A 12,487-nucleotide genomic window follows, 5' to 3' on the forward strand; every position below is an offset into this window, starting at 1 on the left:
ATGCTCACAGGTTACCTCATTGGCTGAGTCCGAAGTGCTGTCTTCAGATCTTCCACCACCTTGTTCCTCATTTCCATTTCCTCCTCATCAAACGCAAACAGGGTTTGCATCTGGTGAGGAAATAAAAGAAAGCCACATATAAACTGCTGTTGAATTATTTACCTGGAGTTTTCAGTTATAACCATAGAAGCACTCGGGGAGCGCAGACCTCCGCCAAGCATCGTAGTTCCCCCATAATGTGATTCACATCAAAACAATAATCTACAGTTTTAACGTGGTCGAATTGAAAAATGATGGGAACACGTTTGTGGGAGTAGAACATAAAAACTAGGGTTGCACGATTTTTTTTTTTTTTCAAGCTGATACCAACTCCCTGCTTCTCAAGACCAATACTGATAACTTTTTGGTCATTATTTGTTTGCATTTAGATTTAACTGTAGTTTACAGTATGTACACCTGGAGGTAATAACTTAAAATTAGGTGGATTTTTACAAACTGTACCTGTAGATTTGTCCTTACCAAATATCATATCATATCGGCGGCTCAGAAGTACAAATCATGGCTCCAAGAAATTTACTAGCCGACATCAACATCAAGGCTCTGCACAATGGCATCAAGCTGCTGCTGTGCTGCCATTCCGTCAGGACCACAGGGACTTCTGTTTAACCTCCAGTCTTTTTCCATGGAAGCTGCATGCCAAGTGCGAAGGTTCAACAGTGTGTTTTACCAGTAAGCAAGTCACAGTGGTTGCCTATTAATTTGACTGAAGAGATATTTATTTAAAAGGGGGCCTCCGTTTTCTTAAATATAAGCCTTTAAAAGGGCGTCAAGATGTAAGGTGGGTCTAAATATTCCATTGCAAGACGGGACATATGACCTAACAATAGATGTCTAGCAAAGAGAAGCCTCCACATGTTAGACGCTTCTTGTCTGTTCAATGTGTGAATGTTTAATCGAAAAACGTTGCAGTCAAAACAACCGTTGTGTCGACTCAGCCCCATGTCCAGATGGTTGAGAGACTCTACGCCAGTGAAGACTGGCCCTGGCAATAAATGCATTGTGAGTCAATGGGAAATTGGACACAAAAGTCGGGGTGGTGAGCTGCGTCTGTACAAACCCTTCTACATCTGTTATTTGTAAGACCATTCTAACCCGGGGCCAAAATTCACATGGGGATAGTATTAAAGCCAGTTGGTGCACTAGCATAGGGTATTCCCCTGAAAGGTGTATGAGTAGAAATACCCCCTTTGAGCCAGAACGATGCCCTTAAGCTATTTGATGCTTCATTAACTGTGTTAGCGATGAGCACAGCTAATCAAATTCTTAATTTGGACCATGCATGAGTATAAAATATGTTTGCAATAAAGGTCTGTGCAGATCATCCAGGGCATGAAAATCCACAAAAGTGTATCGAATCAAAGGCAACTGGACGGGGCTGCTGCTTCTTGGCTGGAATAGTTCCTCTTGGATTAAAGGTCTTCAACACCAAAGAAGAAACCCACTGTCCGATTAAACTAGTTTATTTTTTTACTAAAAATAAAGACACTGACTTTCTGCAAGGCTGTGTGTGTTATGGACTAACAAATGCAGTTGTTGAGTGGTGACTGGTGGAGAGTGTCGTATTATTTCACATGACTGTATCCATTGTGTCAAAGGTGAGCTATGTATTGACCAAAACGCTTAAAAGTAGTATTTTCATTTAAGTTAAATATTTCAATACACTTGATAAGTTCTGAATGGTTGCCCAAGTGGGCGCTCTCAAACTCAGTGTACAACCTTTGAGACAGCGGGCCTAGAGAAACCCTTGTCAGAGTCATAAGGACATTGGGAATATCACTCAGCGGCCAACAAACAATTTTAGGGTTGTGAGGTTGTCTTATACATGAACATCGGGATGGTGGGCGAAATTTCGCCAGACCTCAACGCAATAATAAGCTCATCCGATACGTCAGCTACTGGAGGGCTCTCCCTGATATGCTCAGCTGAAAGCTGAGTCTTGAAGTCAAATCAACTTTCAATTATTCATTGTGTCTTGTCAAAATGCTGTAAGGAGTTTTGTAGAGGAGGAATTATTGGGAGCGAGAGTGAAAAAAAATATTCCGTAAGGGGAGGAAATAGTGCCTCGCTATGATGGGTTGACATACAGCTCGAACAAGAGACTCCTTGTGCATGAATGGGGTGGAGAGTGAAATATTGCTCTGTAAGACTTTTTTTTAATTGAGTCATAAAATTTAAAATAATGCTTGGGTGAGTTACGAGTTTTACTTTCAGTGGAAAAATCTCCTTTATCAGCCTATCAAAGCTTACAATTTGGTAGCTAAATACACAAAATGACAAGACTTGATTCAATATAAATTATACACGGGAACCAAAGAGTGTTGGTCTGCTACAAGCCAGAAGGACAGCGATAGCTCAGTTTCAAAGCCTTCTTCTTTCAACTAGTCTCTAAATGTCATGCTGACATGTAATCCCGAAAAGGACCCTATAAAACTGTCATGTTTTATGATCTCCAAACATTTCTGGAGTCAGTTTGTCGACACACAGTTTCCAACTGATGGGTCAATGGCACAAACTGGTCAGTGGCCTAATGTGCAATGACACACCACAACTATCGCATCAGTTGTGCTTAAAATAATACAGAGCGCATGGCTGACTACAGATATTGTTTTCATTGGCTGCCTAAAAATCACAGCTAGAAGTAATGAGCAGTTCCTTGCTGGCCTCCATCCATGTCTCCGACAGCCATTCCCACTGACATGACTGCTGCATGTCTAACTGGCCTGTTTGTCATCCCCATGTGGGAGAATGTTGGGGTCACACTAATGGAATTTGGTCGTGTAGTCAGCAGGGACACAATGAAAAAAAAAATGTTTTGACAAAGAAGCAGTGATCTTTTAGTCCTTTAGTTATTCATTGAAGAAAATTACTGTAGAGGGACAGCTGAGGCTCACAAGCAGTTTCATTCATTATGGAATTCTAGTGAAAAATATGAGATATATATGAAATAAGAGCAACTTACGGCAGCCATGGAGTTGATTCGGTCGATGTAGTAGTCAGGCCAGCTTGTAGCCAGCTTGTTGGGGTCCTCTTGTTCCTGTACAGGAACACAAAACAAAATGTCAAAAGTGATGCATGCAGACTTTTCTGGCAATTACAAAAATCAAACTGAGAATTTTATCAAACACACACGAATTAGCACTGATACTTGTACTTGACTTTACTGTAATGAGGCACCACAAGAACATTTCAAGATTGTATGGGCACGTTTTCCTTCTTTGTGCACATCCTAAAGCCTTGTTTCCATTAAGCTATACTGTTCAGTTTGTGCAAGCATTCAGAATATTAAGAGTTGTAAAGTTTTGTCTTTTGAGAGAACACATTTTCTATTAGGTTATGTTCTTACTTTTGGACAGTATTCAGGCCTTATTTATGTTATGACTAGGTCACAGCATGTTATGCTAATACCTCTCTAATATTAACATGCACTTTGCAAATATTTTTCAAACAGCTCTGTATGAGATCAATTTGTCCTGGTCAATTGTAGCTTGAGCTAACCATAGACCGTGTTCCTCTTCGACATCTGGTCTTGTTTAGCTGAGGCTAAGAGCATTGGTAAAACACTGTTATTCTTGTCAGGTTGTGCACATCAATAAAAGATGGGAAAATCCAAAGTTGCCATTCAAGGGATTGTATGCAATTCTCTCCAAATTACATTTTTGGAAACCAAGAAATATAATAACACCATCACCGGCAAGCACATGTTACCAATAGGGGTTTAAAAGGCTGTACAAAAAAAAATATATATTTTCACAATTACAAATTAAACTGCATAAAAACTGTCGTAAATTTTCGTTTGGCCCGTATAAAATAACTGTCACTCTCCGCTGTCTCGCATACACGTACCTGTCCATAGTGTGTGCACATGCACAAAAGCAGTCTGAGAGAACAATTTGGATGTGCGGTTATAATAGGCTACACATTCAATCCAGAGCTACACAGTCCCTCCATTCTCAAATGCCACCTCAGTAGTTGCAAAAGCCTACCAAACTTGATTCTAAGACAGTCTGAAAACATTCCTAATATTTAACATTGTAATCAAGCATATTGCAGCCTCTTCTGGTGCAAATGTGCCCACAAAAAGAAAAAACATCACCATAGAAGTGAAAATGAACGTCATAGCGCAGAGAGGAGGAACACCCACCAGTATTGGCAGCACTTTTGGTGTTAAATGTTCCGACTATCATGACCATCACTAAGGATAAAAATGGCATCCTTTAGCATGTTAAAGCATCTGCTCCGACACCAATAACCAGGCGCAGTGGTCTTACTCGTGTTTTACTTGTTCCCCTGCCTCTTCTACTTCCACCTTCCAATGAGCCTCAGTGTAAAGATAGAGTTGTTTTCCTTTTTTATTATTACAGTTTCATTTAATTCTTGTATTTCATCTTTTATTACTGTATTTTACAAGTACTTGTGGTGCTTTGTGTGCAGTGTGAGTGACTTAGGGTTTAATTCAGGTATAACTTAGGCATCAGGATCAATAAAGTATGTGTTCATCTACTGTATCTTCCAATCGCGCTAAGACTGACTTACACCAAAACTCGACTTACATTACAGTGTAGGAACGGAACTTGAACATAACCGAGGAACACCTGTGTGCAACTGATTAACGCACATGTGTCAAACTCGTGCCCTGGAGGGCCGAGACGCTGCAGGTTTTCTCTCCAACCAGTTTCGTCAGCAGGTGATTTAATTGATGAGCTCCTTCCCTCAAACTGAAGGTGTTGATCATTAAAATCACCTGCTTTAGTGACTGGCTGGAAACAAAACCTGCAGTGCCTTGGCCCTCCATGGCACGTGTTTGACACCCCTGGATTAACGAAACACCAAATCTCCTGCTTAGTAAATGACACTCCCACAATTAAGAATGAAGACATTTAGGTTTGAGTCGGTATGGTTGATATTAACCCTGCCATTGTAACCAGGAACATTCCTGATCTGCACTGCACTCTGTCGGTTCTTAGCTAAAGCTAAATACAACTCAAATTTGAAATAAGGTCAAATCAAACACAAAGGAACTCATTCAAACTGCTGCACGCAATGCCAGGCAGATCCTGAAGTGGAGATGAACAACCAAGCGGCCTCGCTCTGCCCTTTTATGAAGAATAGCCTCTGAATCTGAAAAAAAATGTTTTTCCACTTCCGATACGATACTGATATTGCAGGGCTGATACCCATATCAATCTCATATCAGCACAAATACTTGTTTAGTAGCATGGAATGATAGAATAGGCTAGATCAAGTGATATTATTCAAACAGAACAATAGTCAGTAAGGGTAGGTATGAGAAAAATGGACCCATTTACTTCTTTCTGCATCTGGGAAATACTTTTTATCAACAATTTATCCAATCAATTAAGTATTTAAACCCGACATTGCTCAACAACAACAGGGGCTGTCTCTTTTCTGTTATAGTTATTGACTTCTTGTCATCCCGTGGGAGTTTCCTGTGTGATGCTGCTTCAACAAGTTTGGCACTCATCTGAATTGCCATTTCCGGACAACAAAAAATACTGCCACATGGCCGCCATCACTCCTATTCCTTGCTATTGTTAACAGCACACGCTGTTGTTGTGATCATGTGTGCTCTATCCAGCCGCCGCTGGATAGTAGCGGATTGTAGCAGAGTTTGGAATCAACTGCTTGTATCGGAGTGCCAATATCGGAGGTTTTAGCACGCCAATGTAATCTGATCATTTGTTTTGCAGGTTTCTGCCTAATAACGGATGTGCATAACGGATGGGGACACCCCTAATTCCAGTTGCATGCTCAGATGAGGCACACTAGGGTCAAGCCCATCCCATCCTTCTATAGCAGCAATTATACACGTTTACAAAACACAAAACACTCCTTGTGCCTAGTGACATTAAATATGATTTACATCCAAAATTTAAGCAGATGTGGACAGTAGCATCCTGTTCGGTATTCCTCATAGAAGCTATTCTGCGTCATAATCTGTCGAGGGGGATATTGCAACTGGGAAGACCAAAATACTTGAGTGATGCCAGAATCCACAAATATTTGACTGTGCGGATGCCATCTGATTTCATCTGCAAGTGGGGCCGATTGCGAGATTAGATGGAATTACATATTTCAGCGCCGTTTTGGTTATATAAGGAGCCATTCTGAAGGGTTTCCAAACTCACCAAGTATTTTTCTCAGATTGTAATAGTCCTACATACACATAATGTACCTTTCAAGTCAATGTTTTAGGAGCAGTAGGGGGTAGAAATCCCAAATACTCCCTCAGCCACAGTTAAGACCAAAGCGCTTTGAAGTGCCCAACTGTTTATTTGGCTCCAAAATGTACTTCAACTTACAGTAGGCTTGGAATGCTGACAAAGAGCGTAGGGAAAGGGGTAGAGAACCCACGGACCTTTACATTACACGTGTTGTGAGTGCACATTAACAACATTTCTGGGCCACTGACTCTTTAAAGTGAAGAGCAGATCTGAGCAGTATTTGATGAGCCCAGAATTAATGCTAATTGGGACACTAGCAACAGCCTAGTATGCGAACCAGTGATAAGTAGTAGTAGTAGTAGTAGTACTTTATTAATCCCATAGCAGGGAAATTCACTTGTTACAGCAGCAAGCAAGATAAACAAGTAAATAATGCATAGTGACATAGTGAATACAAAATGGTTCAGGTGTTGTAGAGCCTGATAGCGGTCGGTATGAAGGACCTGCGGAACCTCTCCTTCTTACACCGTGGGTATAACAGTCTGCTGCTGAAGGAGCTGCTAAGGGAACCCACAGTGTCATGTAGCGGGTGAGAGGTGTTGTCCATGATGGATGTCAGCTTAGCCAACATCCTTCTCTCCCCTACTTCCTCCACGGAGTCCAAAGGACTGTCCAGGACAGAGCTCGCTCTCCTGATCAGTCTATTTATCCTGCTCCTGTCCCTGTCCGTGCTGCCCCCTCTCCAGCAGCCCACAGCATAGAAGATGGCTGAGGCCACCACAGAGTCATAGAAGTCACATGTTAATATATCTCACTATTATTTGGAAACAGAGGTCCTGATCCAGATTCTTACATGAACACATAAATACATAACATATAAATGTAACCACATTAAAGTTGTTTGATCAAGCTCACAACCTCCAAAACCAAGGCACAGTCGGAAACCCTGACTGATTCCTTGATCAGTTAAGAGGTATTTGTGTATTTTTTTTCCTTATCGTGTATGGTGACCCTCCCCTTGGTGCATCTGAAAATATGCTGGAAAAGGAGACCCCAGCAGATGGTTCCATGGTCCAATTGGCAGAACTCAAGTTTTATCCTGATCCAAAAATAGATTGCATGTTAGCCATGAGCAGGCAACTAATGCAGCACAGTTACTAAATGCAAAATATTGAGACAAACTTCAGCCCAAATTTTCTGCAAATTCTCTTCTCCAGCTGTCACTACAGAACACGTTCCTGTCCAGGCAATGACAGGGATTGTTAAAACATTCCAAAGGGTCAATATCTCTAAAGGGAATATTTGTCTATTGAAGCCGGGATATAAAATATCACCTAACAGGCAGGAAATGGAAAGGATATTGAATTCTGGGACATTATGTAACACTTGCCATTTCTTATAAGTTACCAGTATCACAGAAATGTACTATAATGTAAGCCACAAGCACATATCTTTGCCTGGGGTCACACTGAGGTGTATATAATGTAGGCCTTCAGAGTCACTTAAATGTATACACAGTAGGGATGTCATGAAACACTCAACTCACGAGACGGGACAATGTTGGGTTCACGAGAATGAGACGAGACAATATTTTAACTACAATGACAAAATATAAGAATAGACTTTTTATTGAACTGAGTCACCAAACTGTGCAGGTACATTTTGAAGTCGTTTATGTTGATGTGTGGTTAAATAGATCGCAGCACAGTACATACAGATACAGTAGATACAGTAGCCCCAAATAAACACTAGTATCACATGTTTTGATGGATGTCATATACAGAGATCGTATTTTGAGCTGCATATGACTTAACATTTGATCAAATGTAAGACATTTTTAATCAAACATTACACTACCACAGCTGTTGAACTCCAATGAACTCCACCGAGTGACCAGTGACGCTCGGAACACCGAGGTTGGTTGGTAGGTTGCTCTGCAAGGTGTATAAGTGTTTAGAGCACTTAGTGTGCGGTTCCAATCCTGCCTGCACTTCCACATTATGTGTACTCATTCATTCCCAGTAGCGATGCCATAGTTCAGGCGTCTGGCTGTCCTATTCTTGCGAGATAGCTTTTCTCGAAAGAAAAAATATGGTCACATTTTAATCTAGCGAGATCTCGTCACCTAATATACATGTGTGATTAGTATGTTATTATCCAAAAGGAAGTCATCGTTTGACAAGGAAATTCTCATTTTCTGTCAATAAAGTGACACTCTGCAAAGAGACAAGTGAGGTCATGTGTGTGTCAGAGCAGCACCACTAATGAGTGTCAGGAGATGCTGCACATTATCAAGTGCTATTAAATCTATGCTATTAACATCTTGTTCCATGCACCAACACAACAGCAAACCAACAAATCCCCAGTTACTGGCAGGAATGAGACACCGCCATGCCAACTCTGTTTCCAGGCACACAAGCATAACATGAGTATAATCTTGCACACACACAAAAACACATGAAAATTCATTCTGTTAAGAGATCAACACCGCTGGCTGTAGCGGAGATAAGAGGTGAAGATATGACTGGCTTACGCAAAGATGGAAGGCCTTGACAAGACGTTGTAGTTAGTCATGGTACAAAGAGTCCATTTCCACTAATTCCCTTATATCCGTGCTTAGCAGAGTTAGCCAAACAGTGTACAAAGAGCCAGATACAGAAAACGATGTTAGGTTTGCAAATTGAAAATGAATCGTTTCAACATTGGGACACTAAGGGTGTAACAGCACACATACTGTATTCATAATCTGATTTTTCAGTACAGAACATTTGGTACGGTACAGACGCATGCAGAGTTCCCACATGGAACACCATGAGTGAGGGAAAGTAAGAGTAACCGCTTTGTAATATACTCTACTCCATGAATAAATACGTGCAGCCCAGCTTTTGGCTAGCCACAGTCATGGCTTACGATCGTGCCAAGGAGAAACCAGAACTTGAAAACCTTCTTCTGTCTGTACAGTCTATTGCTTGGGAACACTTCAATTACCGACCAAGACAAGTAGATGAGGCAAAAGGATTATGATTTTTATGTTTTGTTTAGTCATGTCTGGGTGGAAATGATGACACTGCAGTCCAAACATCTCTGACTGTGGGTGATGTGGAATCGTAACTCGTCCAGTTTCTACACTAAAGACTGCACATTAGCAAGAAAGGAGAGTCTGTGTGGTGTGCTACACTGGAAAACGATGTTTTGTCACAGTAAATTGGACTTTAGTTAGACATGTAAACCATGTGAGAAAACCGTACTTAATGTATGTATTTAAAAAATCTCTGTAATATTAATGTGTTTACTTAGTATTAGGTAGTAAATGTTGTATGTTGTTTTTGTAATGTACATTTGAATAATGATACTTACTTAAGTAGGATCAGTAGGTCACATTTTGAAAATATTAAGTAAAATCTACTCAAAAAGTTCATATGGTGACGTCAGAGGCATTCATGAGCTCCCACAGGTGGCCCGACTGGCATGGCTGCTGGGCACTCATGGCTGCCGTTGGCCAATGACCTGTTCTCCTGGGACTAATGCATTCTGGGTATAAGTAAAAATAGCTGTTTGTTATTTAAACTCGTATTTATTATTATTATTATTATTATTACTGTAGTAGTAGTAGTAATATTTGAGTGTTAATTTGCTGTGTGATGATTTTAGCGTTCTTTGTAAGATGACATCGTGAGTCAGACTGCTACTGTATATTGAGTAATAACCTCCTGCGATTTCCGATGGTTTGACAAGCTCCTTGAGGGCTCACTTATAACTTGTGATTGGCTTCTGCTAAAGAAGGAGCTACTGACTGCGAGCGGCACAGTATTTAAATGATTAGTAGTATCTCTGAAGTACATATGTGAACCGCCACGAGATTAGACGTGGTCATAAATTAGCTGCACCGCCAGGTTGAAAGTAAGAAAAATACACTGGATATTACATCTCATATGAATTAAGATCTTTCTATAGGACGTTTTAAATAAGCAAGTAGGGATGACTTCAAAAAATGTAAATAATTTGTAAGTAAGTAAAGTAAAAATAACTAGACTATTTTTTTGTGAAGTGTCTTGTGTGTAGACTCAGGCTGTGGAGCTCTCATAGACGAGTCGAAGACCGGTGATAAAAACATTGGTGCTGCAAAAGCCAATATCAAAAAGCGCTTGTCAAGTGTAAGATGTTAAACCAGACCTGATATGAACAAAATAACTACAAAACTTCTATTTACAAAACTACAAAACAAGGTTTTCTGATAAAACCCAAGTCATTTTCAGTTCTTTTATAACACAAATGAGGCTGAATTTGTATCAAAATAGGCTACTTAGAACAAAAACATATTTGCAATAGAATTTCAGAGTTTACTGGTTATATTTTGTATATGTTATATGTTTTATAGAAAGAGGTTGATCATTTTGACTTGTGTTTGCATGCTGAGAAAGTGCGTGCACTCCTGGTATACATGTATAACATATGTAAATACATACTCATATTTTTTTTAAATAAATATAGTAAATATATATACTTTCTATATTTATAGTAGTAGGTAGATCTTTGGGACTTGGTCATTTTAAAAGTAGCTCGCAGGCTAAAAAAGTGTGAGCACCCCTGCTCCAGGGTCTAAACTGTTTTATAAGGCCAGCCATGAAGAAGCATTTATTTGTTCCACCGGATTTGGAGCATATTGTTTCACTCGACAGCAACAAAATGGAAGAGGCATTCCTTCACAGCTAACTACATTAGCCAGTTTGTTTTGCAGGTTAATAAAGTTAGCCTGTCACTGTTGCCGTCCCAAGTGTTCAACCACAACAACCGACGATGTCGCCAGACAGAGGAACACAAGGGAACTAGTGTTTGTCACAGACAATTGGCTTTCTCCCTGGTCAAATCCATGCCACGCTGTAATTCTACAGAGCGCATTACTGTGGTGTGTGCATGCTGAAATTGTGCAGTATAGCACTTTACCAAATTTGTGAGACTTAGCAGACAGTGTACATGGCCTCATGGCTGCAGAGTCACACGCGGACAAGCAGGGTATTATCCAATATAGTTTTTTTCCCCTGCCTCATTCTCCATGACATCGTCCATGAAAGAAGTATTTGTTTAGTACTTCCTCCAGCTTCCTGACGTGGGCTACCCATGTTTGGCGCTCCGTTTTCCTGACCAGGACACACAGCTGTTTTTTTAGTTCACCTTTAGCCCGAACAGAGAAAATTATTTCTAACTCTGTAAGATGAGGGAAACGTCAAAATGATTTATGGTAAGCATGAGCCAGCATTTGGCATTGGCTTCAATAGTCTTGCAATTGTGAACCGATTTTATGTGCTTCAAATGCGCATAGTTCTTTTAGACAATGAAATTACTGACGACAGTATGACTGAATTTGTGACTTTGCATGCGAATGTGAAAATAAACCTATTGCTAGTAACTGAATCCTTGATATAATATTAAAACTGACATGCTTTAGTCCAGAGGTGGGGAAGCTTTTTCCTGACGCTCGCCTTTTCAATCACTAGTGCAGACGGGAAAAAGCAGCATCCTGCATCCACATGAATTTTCTTGGTACACACCATGACACCTACTTTTGTTAATCCTCACAGTGGCACGTAACTTCATATGCAGTGATCACTGACATTTCCTCCAGCTCAGACAAATCTAGTATAGCAATCTAAGCAATTTAGGTCAATTCAACAAATCCCCGCATATTATGAGGAACGTATCTCACAACTTTGTCTAATCACTACAACTTCCATGCACATTTTGTCCATATGTGTTTATTTTTGCCAATCAAATTTGTCCAGGAGAAGTGCTCAAATACAGTAAGTATGTAAATTGTCCAACCTATCAAATGCGTCCCTGCGTCACACACTCATGTCCTCACTCAATATCCGTGTTAACATTTGTCGTAAATCACAACCTCCATCACCAACATTTGTGTGAATTTGTGCCAACAGATGTAACATACTGTTTTTAACAGCTGGTTAAGCGATAACAGTTAAATATACTAAGCCTAAAGACAGTTTATGAAATAAGAAAATATTGAAAATGACCTTAGGTATACAGTATGTGCAACTACATTAACTCACAAAAGTGAGCTCATCTCTCACATTTCAGTAACCATTTTATTATATATTCCTTATGTATACTAGAAATGAAGCTTGCATGAATACTTTTGAATGAATGAATACTTTTGTAGTCAGTGTACAGTTTGTATAGGTGTCATAGTACATTCTGTCTATATTATGTCCTCATCTTAATTTTAGAAC

At 40.0% G+C, this 12,487-nt stretch overlaps 1 protein-coding gene across 4 annotated transcripts in view; it reads right to left on the reverse strand.

Moving 5' to 3' along the window:
• Window positions 1-12,487, reverse strand: part of daam2 (dishevelled associated activator of morphogenesis 2) — a 97,257-nt gene that overhangs the window by 37,361 nt on the left and 47,409 nt on the right. For all 4 annotated transcript variants that reach the window (XM_054795836.1, XM_054795834.1, XM_054795835.1 and 1 more), the window contains exons 4-5: window positions 3,020-3,094; window positions 16-110 (exon numbers count right to left, since the gene is read on the reverse strand). In XM_054795836.1, coding sequence (XP_054651811.1) covers window positions 16-110; window positions 3,020-3,094 — 170 coding nt within the window. The remainder of the gene's footprint in view (window positions 1-15; window positions 111-3,019; window positions 3,095-12,487) is intronic.

This window comes from Dunckerocampus dactyliophorus, chromosome 13, assembly GCF_027744805.1.
Source record: "Dunckerocampus dactyliophorus isolate RoL2022-P2 chromosome 13, RoL_Ddac_1.1, whole genome shotgun sequence".
NCBI classification, from domain to species: Eukaryota; Metazoa; Chordata; class Actinopteri; order Syngnathiformes; family Syngnathidae; genus Dunckerocampus; species Dunckerocampus dactyliophorus.